Genomic DNA, 26,867 nt, shown 5'->3' with positions numbered 1-26,867 from the left:
GGCCCTCCGCCCCGCGGCTCGGCCCGCCCAGGCCAACCAGGACCCAACCCCCGCCGGCCGCCGGCTCCCCCTGGCGGGCCCGGGGCGCGTGTGCACACACCCCACGAACACCTCCAGCATGCAGTACTCCCCCCATACACACACCACACCTCCACATACCTCACACTACACCCCCATACATCATACACCCCACATGCACACCTCACACACACTGCCTGCACATTCATACCCCCATACACCTCACGCTACACTCCCACACATCACATACACCCCACCCCTGCACACACATTCGCATACCCCACATACAATCCTTACATCACACCCTACCTTCCCATACCACACACACTACACCCACACACCATACATACCCCATATACACCATACTACACCCCCACCCTTCTACACACGCACAACTTTTGATAATATGCCCCTGCCCCACACTCCCTCCCCCACTACACACACAACACCCATAGCAAAAAGTAGACTTTTATTACAGCAGCAACTGAGGCAAATCGAATGGCCCCCCCAGGGCCACCCCTGCAGCACCACCTCACTCTCCCGCCCACCCATCTTCCACAGTGGGATTGTAGAAGTCAGCCCCCCCCTCGTGACCGTGGGCCTCCTGTCCACACAGGCTGGGCAGGGGCTGGCAGGGCAGCTCCTGGCTCCCAGCTAGAAGGCGGCTGCTGAGAAGGCCCAGGCCCATGTCTGTGCAAAACACGTAAACAAAGTGCAGAGGGGAGGAAGAGGGGGCGAAGGGCAGGATGACGCTCAGGACCAGGGAGCCCCCAAAGCCCTCCTGCATAGTGAAGGAGAGAAGGGTAATACTGACTGGGGGGAGGGGGCAGGAGGACTGCAGCAGTCCAAGACAGCCACAGCGCAGCAGAGGGACCTGGCCCCAGGCAGCTCTAGGAGGAGACTGTGACAGCGGCGGAGTTGAGCGTACTGTTCCTGGCAAAGTTGAACTTGTTCAGGGTCTCCTCCAGCAGAGAAGTCAGCCGGCTCTGGTCAGCCTGGGGGAGAGGAGCCGGTGAGAGGGGCCAGGAGACGAGGCCCCAGGGCCGCCAGGGTGTGGGAGGAGAGCCTCACCTCACTGATGAAGCCCAGCTGCACCAGCTCCGCCGCCAACTCCGGGATGTTCTCATCTGCCGGCCAAACAGCACGGGGTGAGTGACAGGTGGGGGTGAGCCAGGAGCCCCCCAGGTGGCCCAGACAGGCAGATCTGCCAGCCCATCCACTTCATTTCCAGGGCTCAGACCCTTGTTCTGAATGAGTCGGTGTTGCTGCCCGTCATTGCCCCCCCAGAACATGCCCTCAGAGCCACAGCTCTCAGACTCTCCAGCCCCCGAGGAAAGGAGAGACTCACTTGGCATCAGGTCACAGCTCAGGTGCCGGTTCAGTTTGTCCTCCAGCTTCAGCAGAAGCGTCAGCTGGAGAACAGGACAGTCAAAGTAGGGCTCGTCCTACCTACCCACTAGCCACCCAGCCCGCGCAGCCCTAGCGCTGAGCCTTACGTGGTGCTTGACGCCCTCCTCCACAGACTCAATGTTGCACTGCATCAGCACCACCTAGGAAAGAAGAGACAAAGGGTTAGCCCTAGGGAGAGCAACCTCGTCAGTACACAAAAAAACCCAGTTAAAGACCTGTGAGGAGAAACCCTAACGCCGGGCAGCCTTTCCAGCCACAGGCGTGGCTGCCAGGAGACAGAAACACTCCTGTTCCCTGGAGGATGAAGCCTCACTGGACATGTCCACCCTCCCTCCCATGCAGACCACGCACACATCCACACTCTTAGCCCCCACCTTGCGGGTCTCCACCTCAGTGGGCTCAGGTGTTGGCGTCTTCACAGAGGGGGGCACAACAGGAGATGTCACTTCCTCCTGCTGCGGCTGCTGTGGCCGAGGCAGTCCAAAGGCTGTCAGAGGGTAGATCCCATTCCTGGTAAGAGAAGAAGATGGGTCACCTGGGCTCTGAGAACCCCTTAGGTACCTCAGGAAAGCCTGCCTCCCTACCCTTTTCTCACCTGACATCTTCAAGGAATTTATCTAATTCCAGAGCCGGAGACTGAGAGTACCTGAAGGAGAAAGGAGAGAAAGCTGCAAAGATGCAAACTACACCGCAGCTGCATCACTCCCTGAGAAGGGCCTGTCCCCGAAGCCTCGAGAAGCAGGCTGTCCCTCTCAGAGCCCCGGACAGTCACTCACAACGTCTGAACTGGCTCTCTTCCTGGTCCCGCGGGGATTTCAGCCAGGACAGCGCTGGTGTCCATGTTTTTGGTGATCTCCTCCAAAGCGTTCTCTGGGATCATGTCTAGAGGTCATGTCAGGGAAGAATACTCAGGTCAGGGCAGGGCAGGGTGGAGCCACAGTGGTTAAGAAGAGACTGGGACCACGGAACTCACGCTGGTGTCCAACGATGCAGTGGGCAGCGAGGAGTTTAAGGGAGGGCACTTCAAACAGCGCTGGGTGGAACAGAAGTTCTCTGGCTGTGGGTCTGCGAGCGGGCTCAGGCTGCAGGCACTTCTGAATGAACTCCTGGAAAAGAGCAGAAAGATCTGGAGCAAACATCCAGCAAGCCACCCACTATGTTCACGTCTGTTAATTCTCATCTACTGAGCACAACGCTTACTGGGTACTCAGCACCTGCCAAAAAAGCAATCTGATAAACACACCTGAAATGGCTTTGAAAATATGTAAGGTTTTATGTGTGATATCATTCACAGCCTGGTTTTTTCTGCTCCCAAATCATGTTCTCCTTTAATGTTAAAATAATGTTTTTGTGTTTTGTTTTTAATGTTCACGTTAGTTTGTCCACCATATGATTACATTCACTGGATTTCCTATAGTTCTTCCAATCATTCCACTCCATCTGTTGCCCAACTTTCAGCCTTCGAGGCCAAAAAAGTAACCTGTCTAATATTTAGGTGGAATATTCCATCCTAATGCTAAATTGGATAACACTCCATCCTGTCCTTAGGACTTCCCCTAGTCTTTGAAAAAATCTTTTAATTTACATATATTTTTATTGGAAAGGCAGATTTACAGAGAGAAGGAGAAACAAAGATCTTCCATCTCCTGGTTCACTCCCCAAACGGCCACAACAACCAGAGCTGAGCCAATCCAAAGCCAGGAGCCCCCTCCATGTTTCCCACACAGATACAGGATCTCAAGGACTTGGCTATCTTCCACTGGTTTTCCAGGCCACAAGCAGGGTGGTGGATAGGAAGTGGAACAGCTGGGACACAAACTGTGCCCACAGGCACTCCAGGCAGAGAATTAGCCTGATCTACCACTGTATTAGCCACTAACACATCACTTCTAATTATGCTGGAGTGGTTTTTATTTATTTATTTATTTTTATTGGAAAGGTAGATCAGATTTTACACAGAAAGATCCTCTATCCACAAATGGCCACAACAATTGGAACCGAGCTGACTAGAAGCCAGGAGCCAAAAGCTTCCTCCAGGTCTCCCATGTGAGTGCAGGATCCCAAGGACTTGACTTAGGCCATCCTCCATGCCTTCCCAGGCCATAAAGCAGGGAGCTTAACGGAAAGTAGAGCAGCCAGGACATGAACCAGATCCCATATGGGATCCTGGCATTTGCTAGATGAGATTTAGCCATTGAACCATCACACCAGGCCCTTATCACTGTCAATGGAGGTGTTAGCTATCTTAACCCCTAATCTATGTGTATATACACAAAAACTTACATACTTCCTAGGAAATTTGGTGTTTGCTATATATTCTCTTACTCTAGGAAGATCAGGAGCCAGCATGGTGGATTAGTAGGCTAATCCTTCATCTACAGCACCAATTCAAGTCCCAGCTGCTGCACTTCCAACACAGCTCCCTGCTAATGGCCTAGGAAAGCACTGGAGGATGGCTCAATTCCTTGATCTCCTATACCCACATGGAAGACCAAGAAGAAGCTCCTGGCTCCCAGCTTCAGATTGGCTCAGCTCTGGCAACTGATGCCTTTTGGGGAGTGAACCAGTTAATGGAAGAACTCTGTTTTTCCTCTCTCTCTAAATCTTTCAAGTAAAAACAAATCTTTAATGAGGGAGTCTTCAAAAAAAGCTTATGGAAATATGTATTATAAAAAGACTATGGATGGATTTCAAAAACTTTTTTTCACCAAGGCTCGTGTTGTCACATAACAACTAAAGCCACTGCCTGCAATGCCAGCATCCTGTATGGACACTGATTCGAGTCCCAGCTGCTCTATTTCTAATCCAGTTCCCAGTTAACATGCCTGGGAAACTAGAAAAGGAAGGTCCAAGTGTTTGGGACCCTGAAATATGTGGGAGACCTGAATAAAGCTCCTGGCTTCAGCCTAGCCCAACCCTGGCCATTGTAGCCATCTGTGGAATAAACTAGCAGTTGGATGATTTTGTCTGCTCCTGTCTCTAAATAAATCAATCTTTAAAAAAATTTTTTTACACCAAAAAAAAATTTTTTTTGTCCTTTTCCCAGAGAAAATGAGAGATTACATGAGAGAGAAAGACAGAGGGACCTCCCATCCACTGATTCACCACTCTCCCCCAGTCCCACCAAATGGCAGCAACCATTTGCTGGATAGGCAAGGCTAAAATGCAATGCAAGCCTCCCCGTGGTTGGTAGGGACCAGTCCTTAAGCTGGCACCTGTTAATGCAGACCCTGGAATTAAGAGCCAAAGCCAGGACAAGGTGTTCAAGTGTGGCATGTGGACCTAACCTGCATATTACCCTGTGGGAAAGATTTTAATTCCATTTCTTCACATACATTTTGAAGAATCTCATATTCTAGGTAGAAAGGAAGAAACTCTTGGGGCCTACGTTGTGGCAGAGCAAGTTAAACAATGTGCCTCATATGGATATCAGTTCAAGTATCAGCCTCTACATTTCTGATCCAGCTCCCTGATAATGCACCTGGGGTAAACAGCAGAAGATGGTCCAAGTACTTGGGCCCCTGCTATCCATGTGGGAGACCTGGATGGAGTTCCAGGCTCCTGGCGTCAGCCTGGCCCACCCCTAGCCATTGCTGCCATTTGGGAAATGAACCAGTGGCCAGAAGATCTCTCTCTCCTGAAGACATTTGAAAGTCAGTTAAGAAAAGTGATTCTGAAGATCCTCACCCTCTGTAACGGGTCTTCTAGAAGCTGGATGGCACTGCTGATAGCTTCCTGTGGCACGTAGGAGGATTCCCCATTGCCCTGAATCTCCAGCACTGCCATCTGCAGTGAGGAGAAACAAGAAAAAACTGAGAAACCTGGGCTCCTTTCCCACTCCCTCCCGTCTTCCCTTCCATATCCTAATCTGACCCCTTCCCCTCTCCCTCTGGTTCCTCACCTCCAGTGCACACATCCCAAAAGAATAGATGTCCACAGCTGTCGTCACATTGGTAACTTCTACGAAGAAGAGAAAAAATTTTAGTGCATCAGAGGATTAGGTAGAAATGAGAGACAGAGACAGGAAAAGAAAGACACAGATAAACTGAGCTGGCAGAGAAGGGCCAGAAGTCTCCATGCTACTACCTGGGTACCTCAGGTTATGAGGGGAGGAAACACAGCAGACCATCCTGGATGCCTCACCTCCATACTCAGGTGCAAAGAAGTGTAGGTTCTTCTGCTCTTCCCGACAGGTCTTCACGTGATTGTTGATGGTGTCAGGAGCCACTGGGAGTAGGGGAGATACCCACAATCTGACCACCATCAACAAAGTACAGTCTCACTGCAGAGAGAGGCCCCCCAAAAGCCAAATTCTCTCCTAGAACCTCCTTTCTAACTCTCAACAGACAGAGACCTATCCTTTCCCGTCCTGAACTGTACTCCGGCTACACAGATATCCCCTGCCTCCCTTTCTCAGGCCTATGGCCTAGAAGGTAAAGTCTCTAACTCAGTAGCAACAAGTCTCCACACTAGATTGACAAACACATGGGAGTTCTGGGCTGGTCAAGGAGCAACTCAGTGAAAGGAAACTTTCCCTTGTCCTCTGGTCACCTTTGCCAAATCCCAGGTGCATCTAATCTTTGATCACAGAAAAAACATCTTACATTTAATTTTTTCATCCTGAAAATAACATTAAGAACACAAGGAGCTCTTCCTAACCTGGGACATTTGGAGACCTCAGGAACTTGGATAAAGAAAATCAAGAAACAGTAACAACCAAAGAGCAAGCCTCCTTCTTATCCACCTTTGCTGGCTGATACTCAAAACTGAGCCAATATTCTCCAACACATTCCATGAATCACCCACCCCTACTTTCTGGTCACCTGTTCCACCCTCTATTCCTCAACACTGCAGGCCACAGGGCTGAACGAGGAACCAGGGCCAGGCCAAACTTGCACTCACTTGGGTTGTAAACAAAGACTACAAGGCACAGAGAATCTGGGAGCACAGTATGATGTGGGGACCAGCCTCAGGATGGGGAGTATGAATCGAGGAGTTAAGTGGCCAGCCAGGCAGAATCCACAGGAAACAAGCAGGTTATGGAGGGGCGAGCAGGCGCAGGGCTGGCAGGGCAGAAGCGAAGCAGGCGTAATTAGGCAGGGGGTGAGGGGGATTAGGGCTTGCTCCTACGACTGCATGCACTGGGCAGCCGCCAGAGGAGCAGAGGGAGCACAAACAGCGCCCCAGGTGGGGCAAAGGGAGCTCTCACCATTAGCAAAAATCCTATGAAAGACTGTTGGGAACAGAGCAGCCCGTAAGCGGGAGGGAGGAAAACAGAGAAAAGTTGTGAGCGATGGAGCAGCCAAGCCCCAGACAAATGGACCCACCAACACCACACAGACACAGCACACGGAAATGCTGTACACTGCACACAGATACACAGCAAGTGAAAGCACTCACGGCAGGCATCTGGAACCTCCTCTGGCAGGGTCTGGCCCAGAGGCTCAAGTCAGACCTCACGTCCATCTCTTTATCTTTCCCAACCTCCTAGCAACATCACTATTTTAACTGCAAGTTCCCTCCAAAAAGATGCAGGATTATATGCCCTATCCCCGCTTCACTGACTCGCCTCTCCCAGTGAATGACCCCTAGTCAATCCTTTCTCTTATCACCAGCCCACAATTCAGATTTTCGCTGTTCTCCCCCAGTTCCTTTCATCTTACCCCCAGGGTCCCCAAATTCCCGAGGCTCCCCTGCCCAGAACCTCTCCCTCCCCTCACCAGAGCCAATCTTGATGAGTCCGTTGTGCTGGATGAAGATGGTGTCACAGGTCAGGTTCCCATGGATGATGGGGGGGTCACAGGAGTGCAGGTAGCTGTGGGGGCACTGGGCTGTTAGAGGGGCCACTGGGAAATTAAGGGCAGGGGGAACCCAAGGGTTAAAAGGAGTAAGGGCCAGTCAGGTCTCCTGCTGGTCACTATCAAGATAATCCCACACTCAAAATCTCCATTATGCTTGGTGGATAAGCACTGGGAGAGAGAGGCAGGAGATAGTGCAGTGGTTAGGGCATCTGGAGGGACCCTTTCAAGGCCCCACAGGGGGCCTGATGTTGGTAACAAGGCTCGCAGTGGGGAAAGGCAGACCAGAACAGCGGAATAGTGCCCTGACATCTCTTTAGAGGAACTCGCTCAGGAAACTGGAAGAGTACTAGCCAGAAGCGACTTACCTCAGGGCAGAGAGGATTTGTGTGCACCAGCGCTTCCAAGCCTGAGACAGAGTTTGGTCCAAAGATCAGTAGGAAATTCTTCTCTTAAGCCTCCCATTAGCTCCCTCCAGTCCTTGATCAGCTTCAAAAGTAATGGGATCTCCCCTCAAAGCAGGCAAAACCAGCCTGTCTCTCCCTCCATACCTTCTCATTCATAGTCTTGTGGTTCTTTTTGGTCTTCTTCAGAAATTGTTTAAGACTCCCCGATGACATGTACTCTGTGATAAAAATAACCTGAGGAGGCAAAATGCTGACTATAACATCTTATCATCAAAACAACTCCTCGGGCCCGGAGCAATAACATAATGGTTAAAGTCATCGCCTTGCATGTGCTGGGATCCCAAATGGGTGCCGGTTCTAATCCCGGCAGCTCCACTTCCCTTCCAGCTCCCTGCTTGTGGACTGGAAAAGCAGTCGAGGATGGCCCAAAGCCTTGGGACCCTGCACCCGCGTGGGAGACCCGGAAGAACTCCTGGCTCCTGGCTTCAGATTGGCTCAGCTCCAGCCGTTGCGGCCACTTGGGGAGTGAGCCATTGGACAGAAGACCTTCCTCTCTGTCTCGCCTCCTCTCTGTACATATGCCTTTCCAATAAAAATCAATCAAACAAACAACTCCTCACCTGGTGATGTATGTACCAGAGATGCACTAACTGCGTTCTTGGCAACACCTCCTCAGACTAAGACAATGAAAACTACAGAGAAATGAGGCGGAAGCCAAAGGACAGTCATTTCTGCCCCACCCATGACCAGACAAATGGCACAGGCATGAGATGCAGCCCCTCTGCCACTGTGACAACAGCAGATACCAGCTCTCTTTCAAAACTATCTGTGTTAATGTCTGAGGGTAAAGGGAACAACTCGTGCAACTGGTCTCTTGCAGTAAGCTCAGGACATTCCAGGACAAAACTCACCCTAGCCTTGTTCTCCTTTACGTCAGCCCAATACTTGTGAAACTTAACAATGTTGAGATGTTCCAACTGAATCAGATTATCAAACACAGCACGGACCTTCTCCTGGGAGCAAAGAGACAAGGAGACAATGGAGGCCAACAATCCTGAAAAGCCATTTCCTATCACCCCTACCACAACCCCAGCAGAAGGACGTGACCCCAACATGCTCTCATTCCAGCTTCAGCAACTCCTCTTGAACACACCAGTGTCCAGTGTCTCGCGGCTGTGTGCTTTCTTCCACCATGACCTACCTCCTGTAACTTGTAGTTCTTGCGCTCAGAAAACTGCACCTCGTTCCACACAACCTCGACACCCTCCTCTGTATCCATAGCCAGGTACGCACTGTCAATTCCTGGAACGTTCCGCTGATTTACCTGAGAAGAAATTCAAAGGAAACAGTTGGGCTTCACTCACAAAACCACCATTGTGATACTCCTTGTAACCTTGTGCTAATTCCTATCCTGGGGACTGGCCTGCCCCTCCGAGACTGCTCCTTCCGGTGTCTGCTTCTTAAAATTCACTATCCCAAGAAAGACATTATCACCCTACCTCTTCACGCCTCTTCTGCCAGCGCCCACAGGGGGACTCCTCCAAGATCTCAGACTCATCTTCACTTTCTTCTTCTTCTTCAGGGGAAGCAGCTGAGGTCGTGGAAGTCACAGGAGGTGACACTGACGTCAGGCCAGGAGCAGAAGATGAGGATTCCACTTTAGGGTCTGAGCCACTGCTGAGCACTGTCTGAGATTCCCCTTCCGACATGCTGGCATGAATACACAGGTCTGCACTGGTTGTAGCAAGGACACAGGCAGAGGCAGAGAACGTCAGGGTAGATCTGCAAAGAGTTAATAATCCTAATCACTCCATTTGTGGGTCCAAAAATATATATATATATTCTATTTCCTTTAAATCCAGAATCAGAATTCACAAATACTAAAACAATAATCAGCCATGGGCCTGGCAGCATGGCCTAGTGGCTAAAGTCCTCGCCTTGAACACTCCGGGATCCCACATGGGCGCCGGTTCTAATCCCGGCAGCTCCACTTCCCATCCAGCTCCCTGCTTGTGGCCTGGGAAAGCAGTCGAGGACGGCCCAAAGCTTTGGGACCCTGCACCCATGTGGGATACCTGGAAGAAGTTCCTGGATCCTGGCTTCAGATCGGCATAGCATCGGCTGTTGTGGTCACTTGGGGAGTGAATCATCGGTTGGAAGATCTTCCTCTCTGTCTCTCCTCCTCTCTGTATATCTGACTTTCCAATAAATAAATAAATCTTTAAAAAAAAAGTAAAAAAAAAAAAACAAACCAATAATCAGCCTCTTACATAGCAAAAGAAGGCTACCTCACTGAAGATGACCCACCCAGGAGTGGCAAACCCAAGATTTACTAAGCAGCATCTCCTCCGCTTAGTAAGGTCCAACCAAACGCAAAATTGGGTACCCCATTCCCTCCAAGAATAATATTCAACCAATAGGCTTCCCTTTGAATCCTCATCAATCCCTATTTCCACTGCGCTCAGGAACTAAGCCACCTGGGCACTGTTCAGAACATGTGATTCCACACTCCAAAGTATTACATGGAATCGCCCCTAACTGTAGACCGCCAGCACCCTCAGCCTCAGCACTCACCATCCATCCCCCTACACACGGAAAGAGCCTTTCAGTCCATCGGGAGGCTCCTTTGAGCCAGAGGACCATCTGCACATGCTCACTTTATCCCTGAAGGCTTTGGTTTCCTTGTGACGTGAGTGTGTCAGATGGGCATCGGTGAGCAATACTTTTTCATTCAATCATTCATTTACTCACTAAAAAATGTTCACTGTTTATTGTGGGCTAAGCACACATGTGGACGTGCACACACATACAGAGCTATAAATTCTAAACTTTCCATGTTCAATTCACTCACATTGCTCAAAGGTTTCTAAGTTCTCATTCTCTGTGGTACTTGATCTGACATAAGTATTTCTTCCATAAAAATAATTTACAATACTACTTTTGTGAGAAACCGTATTACAGATGATAACTTTTTTTTCAAGAGCATAGGTGCCTGAAGGGATAATTCTCAAAAGCTGAAAATCACTACCCTGTGCAAAAAGTCACTAGAAAACCCCTGGATGTTGTTCTTCATCTCTGAGGATCAAAGGTATAAGGGATTGGAATCTGTGTGCTGGGCCAAGGGCAGAGCTCCCCACTATCAAAGTGACACCCTGCAAGTTGGTTCGGAATGCCAGAAGCCCAGTATCAAAGTGACACCCTGCAAGCTGGTTCAGAATACCAGAAGCCACCAGCAACACAAATGTTTGGAAAGCTCAATTTTTTTTTTTTTTAAGAACTCTCAGCTTGCAGTCCTCCCACCTCAAATGCCTCCTGGCATATCATGATGTGTATTATTTTCATTAAACTTTGCTATCTCACTTACTGCTACTGTCTCCTGTCTCAAATTATTCTCTTGTGGCCCAAGTCACGATGCAGTGGGGTCACACCACTGCCCACAACGTTCCCCCTTCTGGTCAGTTCCCTGCCAATGTGCCTGGGAAAGCAGTGGGAGAAGGCCCGAGTGCTTGAGTCCCTCCCACTCATGCGAAAGACCTGGACAAAATTTCTTGCTTCAGCCTGGCACACCCCCACCAGGATGCCCATTAAAGAAAGTAAAACCAGTGGATCAAACAGCTTCTCTTTCTTCCTGTCTCCCTCTCTCTGTGATGCTGCCTTTCTAAATAAAATAAATCCTGCAACAAATAAAATTCTTTTTTTTGTGCCAAAACAAGGACCCCTGATCCAGCCACCTCTGCTAATAGCTAAGCTGCGTGGGTCTCATCCTATTTAATGAGATGCTGGAATCTCTTAACACAACACTTTGCCTCTGTCAGATCTCAGCCAAATGTTCTGTAGCTACTTTGGTACTGTCCTCGGTATAAAGTCAAACCATACAGTAACAGAGCGACATTGGGCTTCAGCACCCTATCTTTGCAGCCCCACAAAAACCCCAGACCATTCACACTAAGCAGAGGGGGCAGTTCCGGACACGCCACAGTCCAACACCACCTCATCTATGGATAATAAAACTTTTTGTTTCCTTTAAGAAAAGGGTCTGCCACTGTAGCCTAATGACTAAAGTCCTCACCTTGCATACATCAGGATCTCAGAAGAAACCTCTCTTGATGCCATCTGCCCTCCTCATACACCAGAAGGCAAGCCAGAAGATTTGTGTTGGATGACGTTATAGTAACTACCAACAGGCAATGGGGGCACCTCAAGGAAAATCTGGCAGCGCATTTCTTCCCCCAAGTTATTTTCCAGGTCTGCCTAACCTAGGCACTCAGCCAGCCAGGAGAGGTATCTCTCTATCTGTAAGTTTTAGTAATCCAACACAACATTTGGTGTTAAAAAGTCTGGCAGTTTTTTGAACAGCTGGATTCTCTGAATACTTCTAGAATTTCTTTCTTTTTTTTTAAAGATTTATTTTTATTATTATTTTTTTCTTATTGGAAAGGCGGATATACAGAGAGGAGAGACGGAGAGGAAGATCTTCCATCCAATGATTCACTCCCCAATGCCGATCAGAAGCCAGGAGCCTGTTCCGGGTCTCCCATGCGGGTGCAGGGTCCCAAAGCTTTGGGCCGTCCTCGACTGCTTTCCCGGGCCACAGGCAGGGAGCTGGAAGGGAAGAGGGGCTGCGGGGATAGAACCGGCGCCCATATGGGATCCCGGGCGTGCAAGGCGAGGACCTTAACCACTGCGCCACCGCGCCGGGCCCCAATACTTCTAAAATTTCTAGCTAGAATGCACTAGTAAGTAAATCAATGCAACCTAAAGAAATCATTTGGCCGGGCTTGGGCACTACCTGAGAAGCCAAACCCTCATCAGGCGTAGAGAAACATCCTTGGAGTGGTACTGTTGCTCCCTTCCCCAATCTTCTCCCCAGTGAGCGGTGGCCAAGAGCCTCCAGGAACCCAACATCCAGGAAGCCTGGACAACATTGGCAGTTTTACCCCAAGGTTGCTGCGAGGCTGGAGATCATATACGGAAAAAAACCCAGGGAATCGCCTTGCCACCTCCAGTCACCACTGGGTGCCAAGCGCATTCATTCTGAAGTCATTGTATGCACCCGCAAGGCTTCTCTCCCACATTCTGATTTATTCCGCTGCAGCCCCTCAGCACCACGTCCACCCCGCAGGCCACAGGCCTCTGGGCTGTCCAGCCAAGGGGGCAGCCCGGTGGCACATAAAGCAAGTCCCGGGATGCGGAGACGGAGGGAAGCAGGCCTTTCCGCCTGCGCACTCCAACAGGTCGCCCTGCCCGCTGTCGGGAAGGCAGCGAGGAGCCGGCCGGAGGGCCTCAGGGCCGCGGGGCGCGGCGGCCAGCGCCGGGCACCTCCTCACAGGCCGGCCCCGGGCGCGTCAGGGCGCAGGCCCCGCCCCGCGCCGTCGGCGCGCCGCCCGCCCTCGGGCCCGGCCCCGCCGCGGCGCTTCCGCAGGCTGCCGGCCGCCGCCCCCGCCCCCGCCGCCGGCCCCGCCTCTCGCCGCCCGAGTTCCAGGCGAACACCGGGCCCTCCCGACCCCGCGCCGTAGAGTTCCGGGCCGCCGCCGCCGCCAGGGCGGAGAGGTCAAGGGGGCGCCCGGCAGCGACTGCGGGGCCCCAAAGGGCCCACCCCGCCTCGGCTTCGGCCCGGCGGGGCCCTCACGGGGTTTCGGATGAGCAAAGGCCGCCTCAGCACCCGCTTCCCGATTGCCCCGCGAACAGGCCTCGGAAACCGAGCCTTCCGCCCTCTCCGAAGCCCTTCCGTCCCGAAGCCCCACTCCCCGGGAGCGCTCACCGTCCGACTCCGCGCCCCGCAACCTGCGCCTCAGCTCCAGCTCGGGCTCCGGGGCCCCAGATCGCGGCGACTCCCTCCCAGCTGCGCTCCACAGCGCAACCGAACTGTGGGCCCCGCCCTCGCGGCGTCCCGGCCAACAGATGGGCGGGGCCGCGGCGCCGTCTGGCTGCCATTGGTCGAGGCGGCGGCGGGGGGCGGTGCCCGCTGGACGGCAGTTCGCAGGGCTGCCCCGCAAGCGCGTCTCCTCCCCCACGGCTGGTCGGGCGGGCGCCGCGCGAGGTTTGGGTTTTTCCGTCGCGGGTGGGACTCGTCTGTGTCCGCAGCTGCGCCGGTCCAGGTGGTCCCTCGATGGTCCTCCTGAGCTCAGGGAAGGGCTGCTCCCACTTTTTGAAGGCGCCATGACAGTTCTCATTCCCACGGAAAGACAAAAGGAGCGACAGACGCCGCCTCAGTCTGAGGGGCGCGCTCACTCCCCTTCATTGCGTTAGGACGAGACTGCACAGGACACCAATTCTTGACCAGATTTTCTTTTTTTAAATAAACAGATCGCTTACTATTAAAAGTTAGCAACGCTTCGTGGTCTCATGGCAGTGATATTTGCCATAACTGCGTGTAAGAGCTTTACGCACCTGCTGTATCCTTCGAGCCTCATGGCAAAGAGCTTGTTAACAAACTCAAAATGCACGTCAAAAGCATTCAGTCTGCGCGGACCAGTGAGGAATCCAAAGTAGAATCTAAGACTCAACAGACTTCCTTGAAGTAATATTTGGAAGGAGGTTAGATTGACCACTGCGAGGAGGTGGAAAGCCATTTCTGTGGTCTCGGAGCTTGAAGGAAAGTTCACTGAGGAGAGAGTGATGGAGGGAAGAGGGTCAACCTGTCATCTCAACCTGGAATTGTCAGAATCTCCCCACGTCGCTGAACTTAAAGGGAATTTAATAGCTAATCCTGTTTCGAGGAGAAAATGACCATCCATCTGAGGTATTAATGCATATGTATAATTCTTTCTTCCTTGCATCTTGTTTAGAAATCTAATAAAAGTTCTGGACCTTCGTTTGGGTTTTGAAAAACAGCACAGACCACCGAATCTATTTTGTAGCAGTACAGTGTTGAGGTTGAGGATCTTTGTTCTCACAGCAAAGAAAAGGGTGTCTGTTCCTCTCCAGATTGCCCTCCCCTCCCCTCCGCGGGCTCCAGAGTAACTGGAGTGTCTGACCCGAGCTAAATATTGACACAGTGTCAGTTCCAGCTGTGCTTACAGTGTCTAGTTTTCTCCTGTATGAGCCTTGCTATTAGCAAGCGTTCCCTTAACTCCTTTCAAATATACATAGAAGGTCCTTACGCATCTTCAGGGTCTCATTTATTTTGTTTTGTTTTTAACATCTTTTATTATTTTATTATTATATTTATTTTCATCATCATTTTAGGACACAGTTCAATAGGCCCTGGAATTGCCCTTCCTCCCTCCTCAAGCCCCCTCCCTCCCCCACTGAGTTCCCCTGTGTTATTACTGTAGTACAGTTCTTCATAAACAGACATATGTCCATCATTGCAGGCATGGACAATGCCAGACAGTACAGCATCCTATTGTCAAGATGTAGTTAACAGTTTCATTGCGAGTCCATTTTTGATCTGGAAATAGAGATGCGTAGTGCATTGTATTCTCATATCTGGATATGATTGTCTCCATTACACAGTTACTATATACCCCCTTACAAGTGAAAACCCACAATACAAAATCAACAAAGGAAGAAAAATTGAAATTTATAATGCCATGAATTTAAATAACAAGCTTCTGGATCCAGTAGTCTCTTGTTACACAGTTACTGTACATCTTCTTAAATAAAAAGCCACAAAACAAAATCAACAACAGAAAAAAAAAAATAAAAACATCATGAGGGCCCGGTGCAGTAGCCTAACGGCTAAAGTCCTCGCCTTAAACACACTAGAATCCCATATGGGCACTGGTTCTAATCCCAGCAGCCCCACTTCTCATCCAGCTCCCTGCTTGTGGCCTGGGAAAGCAGTGGAGGAAAGCCCAAAGCCTTGGGACCCTGCACTCATTCTTTGTAATGGCTCAGTAATATTCCATGGAGTAGATGTACCATAGTTTCATTCTTTCTTTTTTTTTTAAAGTTATTTATTTATTTTTTATTGTGCATTACTTTTTTTAAAAAAGATTTATTTATTTATTGCAAAGTCAGATATACAGAGAGAAGGAGAGACAGAGAGGAAGATCTTCTGCCTGATGATTCACTCCCCAAGTGACCGCAACGGCCAATGCTATGCAGATCCGAAGCCAGGATCCAGGAACTTCTTCCGGGTCTCCCATGTGGGTGCAGGGTCCCAAGGCTTTGGGCATTCCTTGACTGCTTTTCCAGGCCACAAGCAGGGAGCTGGATGGGAAGTGGGGCCACTGGGATTAGAACCAGCACCCGTATGGAATCCTGGTGCATTCAAGGCAAGAACTTTAATTGCTAGGCCACAGTGCCAGGCCCCATACCACAGTTTCTTTAACCACTCCTCTTTGGATGGGCATCTGGATTGTTTCCATGTCTTTGTTATTGTAGATTGTGCTGCTGTAAATATAGGATTACAGATCCCCTTCTCATATGCAGTTTTCATTTCCTTTGGGTATATTCCTAGGAGCAGGATAGCTGGGTCATATGGCAGGTTTATTTGCAATTCTCTAAGCACTCTCCATACTGATTTCCACAGTAGTTTTATCCATATGAGTTATACACCCATATGTATACCAGCTGGAGTTCCGGAGGCTCCGGGATCCTGCTTTTGGCCTGATCTACACTTTGCTGTTGCAGTTTTTTGGGGGGGTAAATCAGTGCATGGAAAATCTCTCTATTAAAAAGTAATGCACAGGCCCAGCAGCGTGGCCTAGCGGCTAAAGTCCTCACCTTGAATGAACCGGGATCACATATGTGCGCTGGTTCTAGTCCCGGCAGCTCCACTTCCCATCCAGCTCCCTGCCTGTGGCCTGGGAAAGCAGTCGAGGACGGCCCAAAGCCTTGGGACCCTGTACCCGCATGGGAGACCCGGAAGAGGCTCCTGGCTTTCGGATCGGCATAGTATCGGCCGTTGTGCTCAGTTGGGGAGTGAATCATTGGACGAAAAATCTTCCTCTCTGTCTCTCCTCTCTGTATATCCGCCTTTCCAATAAAAAATAATAAAAATAAATCTTTAAAAATAATAAATAAATAAAATGAAAAAAAACATTTGAATTTTTGATAATTTGATAGGTACAAAAATGGTATCTTACTCTACATTTGCTTTCAATTTCATTTATTCTGAATTTTTAGCACATTTTCATATACTTAAGGGCAATATTATTTTTTAGTATTTTGTTTATTTTTATTGGACAGTCAGAGATATAGAGAGAAAGAGAACAGAGAGAAAGATATTCTGTCTACTGTTCACTCCCCAGTGGCTGCAATGGCTGGGGCTGAGCCCATCCGAAGACAGGAGCCAAGAACCTCTCCGAGTCTCCCACGTGGGTGCAGGGTCCCAAGGCCTTGGGCCATCCTCTACTGCTCTCCAAGCCACAAGCAGAAAGCCGGAAAGGAAGTGGATCAGCCAGGACACGAACCAGTGCCTATACGGAATGCTGACTCATGTGAGGTGAGGATTTTGGCCGCTAGGCTACCGTGCCAGGCCCAGGAATTACTATTTTCTATGTGAACACTCTTTTCATGTTTCTTGCTTATCTTTCTGTTCAGTGTTTAACTCTTTAAAATTTTTTTTTTTCAATTTATTTGTCCCCCTGATGTAAGCAACTTGCTAGGTTGTCTTGTACCTAGGCAACTGTTAAACTGCTGGAAATAAAGCAGCCAGCCAGTAGCTGGTGGGCATTCTAGGGAAGGTAGGGAATGCTGAGCCAGAACAACCCACCCTGGCCCGCAGGCACTGGGGCTGCAGATTGCCCAGGAAAGGGGTCTGAATACATATTAGAGTGGGAACAACTGAGGGCCTGTTTGATAGGGGAGGATGACTTCTAGGGTCTTCCATGGACCCAACTACTGCACTCACAGATAGGTAAGGGAGCTGAGACCAGGTGGTTTAGAGGGATGAAAATGGAGGGCATGCCTAGGTCAGACCAAGACACCTGCCCATGTGGGAGACCTGGGTGGCTAAATAGCATCACCTACTTCCTGCTGGGGTTGTAGGGAACATTTGATTGGACTAGACCTCAGTACCCACCTGTGAGTGTTGGAACAGGGGGTGGGCTATTTCAAGCTGGGTCACCATACCCACCAGATTGTGAGAGAACTGGATCTGAGGGCAAGTTCTGTAGGGATCTTGTGGGCTCTTCTCTGTGGGACTGCAGTACCTGCTGGTTTGTCCAGAGATCTAAGAGTGGTGATGAGCTGAGCCAGGCTCAATCTTGGAACTCACCTGACACTCATAGGAGCCAGGACTGAGAAAAGGCCAGGCTGGGCCAGGCTGGGCCAGGCTTTAGAATGTGTTAGCACGTGCAAAGACCAAGGCTGAGGGTAAACTATGGTAAGCAGGGCCACGGCACCCAATGGCACATGTGAAATCCAGGGCTGGGAGTGGGTGTGGTAGGGAAATTTGGGGAACTCCCCTACTCGGCTGCAGCTCCCGGTGTGGTAGTACAAGAGCCAGGGCTGAGGGCAGGCCAGAACAGGTGAGGCTCCAACATCCCACAGCATTTGTGTGGGCTAGGTCTGGGGAGAGACCAGTCTGGGTCAGGCCACAACAGTCAGTGGTATACACAAGATCTGTGACAGGGTATAGGCTGTGCTCAACTGGGCTAGACTGCAACACCTGCCAGTCAGAGAAGAAAAGCAGATCAGATATTCAGAGAGCAGAAGACACAAAGAGAAATATCTTCCATATGTTGGTTCACTCCCCAAATAGCCACAATGGCCAGAGCTGACTTGATGCAGTCAGAAACCAAGAGCTTTTTCTGTTTCTTCCACATAGGTACAGGTTCCCAAAACATTGGACCATCCTCTACTTCTTTCTCAGGCTGCAAGCAGAGAGCTTGATGGGAAGTGGAGCAGCTTGGACATGAACCAGCACCCATATGGGATCCTGGTGCTTTCAAGGTGAGGATTTAGCCATTGAACCATCATTTCAGGCCCCATTTCCAGTCCTTATATGACTTGGGGAAGGAATTGGTTTCATAATCCTGCCCTAGATCCTTGGTGAGGGGTAGTAGGTCCTGGGGAAGGGTTTAATGTTTAATAAAAGGTCTAAGGATTATTAAAGGGTACAAATTCATCACATATTCTGTAGTTACTCCTGTGAATTCAGGGTCATAGAATTTGCCTACCCTGAGTTCAGAATTCTCTATCTCATCTACTGGATCTCTCTCAGGACCCAGAGAACTTCCACTCATTGACAATGGCTATGTCCCTGTCATCGTCTCCATCATTACTCTGAGATATTGTTGGCTTCTTTGCATGGAAGTCAGCAGTGTAGGTGGTCTGATCATGAATTGTGTGTGCTAAGGCTGGGTCATAGATCCATGGATCAGAGATCTTGAAATGCCTGAGGCCATCACGAGGTGAAGGAACCTGAGGGTGCTGCAGCCTTGGGCAGGGAACCCCAGCCTTCCAGATCCTGCCCAACCTGCCTCAAGCTCGGCTTTTGCATACCCACATCTAAAGCCATGTGCTTTTGTATGACCACCCCAGCACATGGAGCCTGATAAATGGATGGTGGTGGTCCACTCACCTCCCACCTTATAGATCTAGTGTCAAAAAGTAAGGAAATTGGGCCCAATACAGTAGCCTAGTGGTTAAAGTCCTCATCTTGCATCTGCCCGTATGCCATGTGGGTGCTGGTTTATATCCCAGATGCTCCACTTCTCATCCAGCTCCCTGCTTGTGGCCTGGGAAAGCAATAGAGGATGGTCCAAAGCCTTAGGACCCTGTATCTCCATGTGAGACCTGGAAGAAGCTCCTGACTCCTGGCTCCTGGCTTTGGATCAATTCAGCTCCAGCCATTGTGGACAGTTGGAGAGTAAACCAGTGGACGGAAGATTTTTCTGTCTCTCCTTCTTTCTGTATATCTGCCTTTCCAATTAAAACAAATTAGAAAAAAATAGGGAAGTATGCTGACCCACTAGTATAGTTTACAGAGTCAGCATGAATGAGGCCCAGGGTGCCAGCCAGCTACTGGCTGTTATACTCTGAACAGTGTAGCACATGTGAAGCTACAAAGCAACCTATGTATTTGCCTGCAGTTGGGGTTACTTTTTATTCTTATGCATAAGACAGAGAAATTGTGTGAGACAGAGACTCAGTGCACACGCTCTTCAATCTGCTAGTTCATTCTCTAAATCCCAGCCAGGGCTGGGCCAGGCTGAATCCCAGAGCTCAATTCAGGTCTCCCTGTTGGATGGCAGCAACAAATAACCCTATTTCTGGGGCTGCCAGTGCTACCTCTAAGCTGGAATCATAAGTGGAGTTGGGACTCAAACCCTGACATTTCAATACAGGATGTGAGAGTATCGCCTCCCCCTAAAAAAGAAAAAAAAAAAAGAGAGAGAGAGATGTGGGAATCCCAAGTGGTACCTTAACCGAAGCAAATGCCCACCATCCTTTTGCCCATTTTTAATTAGATCATTTGTTTTCTGGCTACTAATTCTTACATACTTTGGACATTAATCTTTCACTGGATGTATGGTTTGTAAATACTTTTCTTCTCCTTTGTTTGTTTGTTGTGTAGAAGTGTTTGATTTGGTGCCGTCTCAGTTGTTTAGTTCTCTCTTCCATTTGCTCAGATTCTAAGGGTCCCAAGTGATCTGTGTGAAAGGTGCCACATTACAATGGAGTTGTTTCTGTCAGCTCCAACAAGGGTAAATAAAACAAACAAACAAACAAAAACCAAGGGTAAATCTGGAGTTTGTTAAGGAAGGGTTTGTGTGCATGATTGCCCGATAGTAACCATCCCACAGCCTGCCCCAACCACAGTCTTGCAGGAAGGTTATGAGGATATAAAAAAACTTCTGCAAGGATATTTGCCTGGCAACTGCTTGTTCAAGCTCACACTAATGCCACTGTTATGCATCACTGTGGCCAAAGATCATTGTTTCAAAGTCTCTTGTGCAATCCTCCTCATTTTCGCCCTCAAAAACTTCCTTTTGACTCAACCTCATTGAATACACCCATAGCTTACTATGGCATGTGTGTCCCCTTGGCAATGCTATTACCAGTTCACAGAGTTCACACAGTTGACAAGGACGTACGACCATGAGGAACACTGTTTAGTGTGGAGAGGGTCGAGGCATGGGGAAAAGTGGGTAGGAGTAATGTTTCCAATCTTCCTTTTCTTTCCTTTTCTCCTCCGTGGGGTAGGAAGACATTGCAGAGAGGAGGGAGGCCTCTTCCGTCTGCCAAACCACATCGGTCTATTCAGACACTGAATAGGCTCAGTGTCACTCTGCCTTTCAAATAAATCTTTTAAAAATATGTATCTTTTTGGGCCCGGCATGACAGCATAATAGTTAAGGTCCTCGCTTTGAATGCACCAGGACCCCATATGGGCACAGGTTCTAATCCCAGCAGCTCCGCTTCCCATCCAGCTCCCTGCTTGTGGCTTGGGAAAGCAGTCAAGGATGGCCCAAAGCTTTGGGACCCTGCACCCACGTGGGAGACCCGGAAGAGGCTCCTGGCTCCTGGCTTCAGATTGGCACAGCACCAGCTGTTGTGGTCACTTGGGGAGTGAATCATCAGATGGAAGATCTGCCTTTCCAATAAAATACATAAATCTTAACAAAAAAAGTATCTTTTTAAAAATGCCACAACTAAAAAAAAGCAAAAACTAGAAAAGAGAAAGAGAAAAAAAAATAAAAAATAAGTAAAAGCAAACCAAAAAATAGAGAAAGAAAAAGCAAAAAAAAAAAAAAAGGAAAGAATAAAAAAAGAAGACAAAACAAAAATGCCCAACTTCAGCATTTATGGTTCTGCAGAACTGGAAACAAAGAAACCTACATTTCTCTAGAATCATGAATTACTGGAGGTACCCTACAGCCCAATCCCCAGGATCCTTCCTAGATCGATTGAATACATACCCTAATATATACCTTTCTGTTTGTGTTCTCAGACTTGGCCTGAAAACAAACAGATTCAGCAAGTAGCATTGTGATGCCATGGTTAAGCCATAGCTCAGAGTACTCACATTTGCATATTGGGATACCCGGTGTGGTCCCAGCTTCTCTCCATCTTTGATTCAGCTTCCTGATAATGGTCCAAAACTCAAATCTGTGCCACATCCTGGGGAGACTCAGATGCCTGACATCAACCTATGCAGCTTCAGTTCAATAGTTGAGCATTTTAGGAATGAATTAGTCAGTGGAAGATTTTTCAGTGCGTGTCTCTCCCTCTCTCTGTAAGTCTGCTTTTCAGCTAAATAAAATGAATCTTTTTTTTTTAAAGATTTATTTTTAAAGATTTATTTTTATTATTTATTTATTTATTTATTTATTTTTAAATCTTAGTTTATTAGGGTACAAAGGGTCACAGGCTACAGGGTGAAAGTGGGTAATATCCTTGTTTCCACACTAATATAATCATTTTGCCCTGTATCTGGGGTTAGGGGAGTAACAAAGGGAAAAGTCCCACCCTACCTCCCACCCATCCCTGCTCCCCAGCATGAGGCGCTCTCCAAGGGTTCTGCTCAAACAGTTTTGATAGTTCATCAGCTCTGGATTGCTGCCAATCTCACCATCCCAACCGCAATGAAACCTATTCAGAGTCCATTGGCTGACAGTCTCTTGATGGTTGGGGTTCCACGATCAGCAGTTCAGTTGGAGAAATATCCAAAGAAACTTCATCTGAGTTGAACTCAGATCTGATTCTTGAGTGAGTTTGCCAGTACAGACTCCAACACTGTTCGTCATACCAATCAGCTTATGCATATGCTGGTCGTTGCGATTGCTGGGTCCATTCGGCTTCCAGCCCCGTCTTCCACCCCGTTGTGAACTAACGGGTGTTGTAGTCCAGCTCGATTCTACCCACTTCATACTCGGTCTTCATGCAAACCAGTTGAGCTGCAGCCTAGTTGGGGCGACTCCCCAAAACCCCTACCAGTTCTGCCCCCTACCCTGGTTCCCATGCTTGCCAGTATGCACCGCAGGCTTGTCCAGTCTGTCCCACATCCCATTTAGCTCTCGCACACGTCAATGGACATTGAAGCCTAGTTCAACCCAACCAACCTATTATCCAGCCCATACACCCACTGGCAGGTGCCTTTCTATCTAGCCACCCCTGCTCCTAACCTGGGTTTCGTGCTGTCCAGTGAGGGTGGTAACCCTAAGGGAGGTGCCCACTATTTCCCTACTAGGCCACACCCACTCCCAGAATATGCAGTCTCCAGGTGGTTTTGGCATTTGGCTTGACAGAATTAGCTCCCAGTACCAGCCTCCGCCATCTAATGCTGTGGCCAAGCCCAGACACCCCTCAACCCACTCTAATTTTAACTCACACCAGTCAGAACAGTCAGCTCACCGTGAGGCCCACAGGTGCTATAGCCCTGCCCAGTCTGAACTGCCCCCATCCGTATTCACACTTTCCAATGGAAGTAGTTGTCCAGCAGGGGTGCCCACGTTCCCCTGTTGGCTTTGCCTCCTCCCCGATTGTCACATGTGCTGTTTGTGTGCTGCAGCCCCATCTGGTACGGCTCATCTCACCTTGGCATTACTTGTTGTGTACTGGTATGTGTTGCAACCGAACCTGGCTCAACCCACACTCTGTTCTGGTGCTCGGATTCACCAGAAGGTAATGTGAACAGATTCAGGCTGGTCTGCCCCCAACCCATGCCATGTGTATGCCAGTGGGATAATTTTCATTGCCTGTTCTGGGTTGTTCCCTATTGTGCTTCTTGCGCTTACCTGCATGGGACTGTGTCCTGCCAGAGAAGTTGCCCAGGCTCCTCCAGCAGAACCCCTCCCAATGCCAGTTTTCGCGCATACCAGTGGGTCCATGAGCCAGCACTACTCAGTTCGCCTCCTATCCTAGGAGGAACAGTGGCTTTTCCTGACTGGCCTTCGACCCAAGCTGGTTCTTGTTGGATATTTCAACCCAGCCATGGCTCTTCCATACCCCCACACAGCTCACACATAGTTCAGTAAGGGCTGAGACCTAGCCTAGTCCGTCACACCTCTCTCCCCGGTCCTCCAGAGCACCAGATGGTGTCGGAATCTGGCCTGGCTTGGTGCTTCCCGTCCCAGTCCACACTTGTGCCAAGTGAGATTACAATCGTATCCTGATCAGAATGCAGCCTCAGTTCCAGCCCATGCGCTCCTTGGTGGGAAACTCAACCCAGCTAGGGTGTCCCGTTATTCCCCCAACCGGGCCTCTTCCCTGCCATAGAGCAGGTGTAGGCCGGTGGTTATTCTGTCTCCGCTTGGCAGAGCCCCTCACTTGTCCTGGCCCCTTGGATGCTGTGGCTTAGTGCCTCTGCCTCACGCAGATCAGTATGTGCAAGGACCTACATGGCATGAGCTATGCTCCAACCTGATTTCTGTTGTTTCTTATGAGTTGAGGTTTTTTCAGCCCTGCCCATTCTGCCCCCTTCCAGTGGCAGCCCGGCCCACCCCACATCCTGTTTAAAGATGGACATTTGGGTGCTGCTGCCTTGACCTACCCTGACTGTTGTGGATTCCTTTACCCATGAGTGATAGCAGGTGGCATGGTCACACCTAGCTTAGACCATTGCAACCCCAGCTTGCGAGCTAACCTGGGGGACTTGTATTCCAAAGGGTTGGGCCCACACAACCCCAGAGTCTACCCCCAGCCCAAGTTCTCTTGCGTGCTGGATAGTGTCCTGATCCTGCCAAATGTGACCACTCCACAACTCCAACACTCAGTCAGGCAATGGTACCCAACACTGCCAAAGAGGCCCCCATCCATAGCTTCGGTGTGGGCTAGTGTGTGGCGATCAGTGATGTTCTATACTAATATCCCATCTCTGTATTCATAATTGAGCTGTTGCATCTGTCTTACTGAAATTATCTTCTGGATACTTCCCTAAAACCACTAGGTCTTGGTCCCCTCGCATGCTTAAATCTTTCATGACCCTGTCACTGAGAATACCCGAAAATTCACTTTGCACCTACACTCAACCTAGTCTTAGTCATGAGTGACCCCAGGCAGCAACTACATATCTTGAAAACCCCAGAGTTCGCCCTTCCGGGCGGCCAGCAGGCAAAGCCTGGCACCACTTGGTGCACTGGCCGCCCTGGGGGAGGCCAAGGACTCCTTGCGGCAGTGTCTTTGGCCTGAGTCCCCCGCATTGGGTCCGACCCGGCAGGGGCACCCCCCACAGTCGCCACACTGCAGGGAGCGTCAGTTGCCCCCTAGCCCAAGGACTGAACTCAAGATTTATTTTTATTATTTTTTATTGGAAAGGCGGATATACAAAGAGGAGAGACAGAGAGGAACATCTTCTGTCCGATGATTCACTCCCCAAGTGAGCGCAACGGCCGATGCTATGATGCTATGCTGATCCAAAGCCAGGAGCCTCTTCCGGGTCTCCCACGCGGGTGCAGGGTCCCAAAGCTTTGGGCCGTCCTCGACTGCTTTCCCGGGCCACAGGCAGGGAGCTGGATGGGAAGAGGGGCCGCCGGGATTAGAACCAGCGCCCATATGGGATCCCAGACGTGCAAGGTGAGGACCTTCACCACTGCGCCATCATGCCGGGCCCTAAAATGAATCTTAAAAGAAAAATGCAGGGCCCAGTGTGGTAGCCTAGTGGGTAAAATCCATACCTTGCATATGCCAGGATCCTGTATGCATGCCAGTTTATATCCCTGTTGCTCCACTTCCCTTCCAGCTTCCTGCATGTGGCCTAGGAAAGCAGTAGAGGATGGTACAAAGCCTTGGGATCCTGCACCTGCCCGGGAGACCCAGAAGAAGCTCCTGACTTCTGGCTTAGGATTGGTTCAGCTCTGGCCATTGCAGCCACTTGTGGAGCCAACCAGCAGAAGGAAGATTTTTTTCTATCTGCATCTCCTCTCTGTAAATCTGCTTTTCCACTAAAAATAATATTTTTAAAAAAGAATCACCAATGTGTAGAAGAATTCTTCAAGGGCATTGCTTGAATAGAGTTGATAGAGACACAGTTGGCTTTATTGTTCCAGGTTGAGAAAATCCTCCCAAGGTCCATTGGCTGAGAGTCCACACCAGTGCATCCACTCACACAGACACGTGCTACCAAAGCTCCAACCTGTTCTGTTCTTCATCTTCTGACATGGCATTCAACATCCTCTGCAGGTCCAAATGAGCTGGCTGTCACCTCCCATTTATGCACCTAGGTATGCTGTCTTCCACACAGATATTGACAATCAAGGAGGCCCAGTCCCAAGACGTGCATTCCAAAGTTGGACCACAAACCCTATGATTCTCCCTGTGGCTGGGGTGTTGAGTTCCCCGTTGGAGAATCCCCCAGGAAACCTCACCTGGGATGACCCCAGACCTGATTCTTGCATGTGTCAGACTGTGCACACACTTATGATTGTAGTTACCCGGTCAGTTCTGTCCCCAACCCCATGTCCTATGCAAGCCTTTGGGTGCTATGGCCCAGCCCAATCCAGCCTGCCACAGACCTGGCCCTAATGCACAACATTGGGAACTACAGCTTAGTTGGGGTGACCCATAATAACCTCTACCAGACCTGTCCCCTGCTGTGGCCCCTGCACATAACAGTATGTATAGCAGACTAGTCCAGCCTGTGTCACTTCCCAGTCAGGTTCTCATAATCAACTATGGGTGTTGCAGCTTAGCTCAGCCCATCCCATAAACCAGTCCACATGTATGCTGATGGGTGCTGCCACCTTTTCCAGCCTGGTCTGCGCCCAGCCCTGCCTCTCATACCCACCAGTGGGAGCTGTGGCCCACTGGAGCAGAGAAGTGCCCACAGTTTTCTTACCAGGCCCATTCCTACTCCTGGATCTCTCACTTTCCAGTGGTTACTGTGGTCCAGTCTGACAAAACCTGTATCATGTTCTGGCACATGCCAGCATATGCTACAGCAAAGTCTGGCCAGTCAGCATTTATCCTGACTGTTGCATGTGCCAGCAGACATATTGGCCTCCCCCAAATCCAGCTCGCATGGTTGCTGAAGGTTGTTGCAACCCTGCCCAGCCCAATTGGCCAACAGTTCCAGTTGTCACACTCCTCAGTGGGAGCAATAGCCCAGCAGGTAAACCTGTGCAGCACCCTCACCAGGTTTGCGCTCAGCCTGGGTTCTTTTTGTTTTTTTTAAGATTTATTTTTACTATTTTTTTTATTGGAAAGGCGGATATACAGAGGAGAGACAGAGAGGAAGATCTTCCGTCCGATGACTCACTCCCCAAGTGAGCGCAACGGCCAATACTGTGCCGATTCGAAGCCAGGAGCCTCTTCCGGGTCTCCCACGTGGGTGCAGGGTCCCAAAGCTTTGGGCCATCCTCGACTGCTTTCCCGGGCCACAGGCAGGGAGCTGGAAGGG

The 26,867-nt window shown here is 49.8% G+C and overlaps 1 protein-coding gene across 9 annotated transcripts; it reads right to left on the bottom strand.

Moving 5' to 3' along the window:
• Positions 1-470: 470 nt before the first annotated feature.
• LOC121166273 (nuclear receptor-binding protein-like) lies at positions 471-13,499 on the bottom strand. Of its 9 annotated transcripts, none has more exons than XM_040995389.1 (19): positions 13,395-13,496; positions 9,133-9,367; positions 8,835-8,957; positions 8,545-8,646; positions 7,778-7,867; positions 7,595-7,635; positions 7,149-7,243; positions 6,638-6,661; positions 5,572-5,655; positions 5,330-5,388; positions 5,116-5,214; positions 2,402-2,534; positions 2,205-2,310; positions 2,024-2,074; positions 1,803-1,938; positions 1,515-1,568; positions 1,367-1,430; positions 1,090-1,145; positions 471-1,013 (listed from the first exon to the last, which is right to left on the bottom strand). In XM_040995389.1, exons 2-19 carry the CDS (start codon positions 9,340-9,342, stop codon positions 909-911), a joined length of 1,632 nt encoding a protein of 543 aa, XP_040851323.1. In that variant the 5' UTR covers positions 9,343-9,367; positions 13,395-13,496; the 3' UTR covers positions 471-908. The 9 variants fall into 9 exon arrangements, with proteins under 9 accessions (XP_040851323.1, XP_040851325.1, XP_040851324.1 ...); XM_040995391.1 differs by having other exon boundaries at positions 2,402-2,531; XM_040995390.1 differs by having other exon boundaries at positions 9,133-9,362.
• Between the last annotated feature and the right edge of the window lie 13,368 nt (positions 13,500-26,867).

The sequence above is a fragment of the Ochotona curzoniae genome, unplaced genomic scaffold (assembly GCF_017591425.1).
Source record: "Ochotona curzoniae isolate NIBS_2020 unplaced genomic scaffold, NIBS_Ocur_1.0 patch106, whole genome shotgun sequence".
NCBI lineage: Eukaryota > Metazoa > Chordata > Mammalia > Lagomorpha > Ochotonidae > Ochotona > Ochotona curzoniae.
This window is presented reverse-complemented; position numbering and strand designations above follow the sequence as displayed.

Excerpts from the sequence above, each read along its gene's own strand:
- LOC121166273 (XM_040995389.1), bottom strand. The coding sequence starts at position 9,342 with ATGTCGGAAGGGGAATCTCAGACAGTGCTCAGCAGTGGCTCAGACCCT. Across the intron at positions 5,215-5,329 it reads TTGGGATGTGTGCACTGGAG|ATGGCAGTGCTGGAGATTCA; the intron begins GTGAGGAACCAG and ends TCCTCACTGCAG. Across the intron at positions 1,014-1,089 it reads AGCTGGGCTTCATCAGTGAG|GCTGACCAGAGCCGGCTGAC; the intron begins GTGAGGCTCTCC and ends CCTCTCCCCCAG.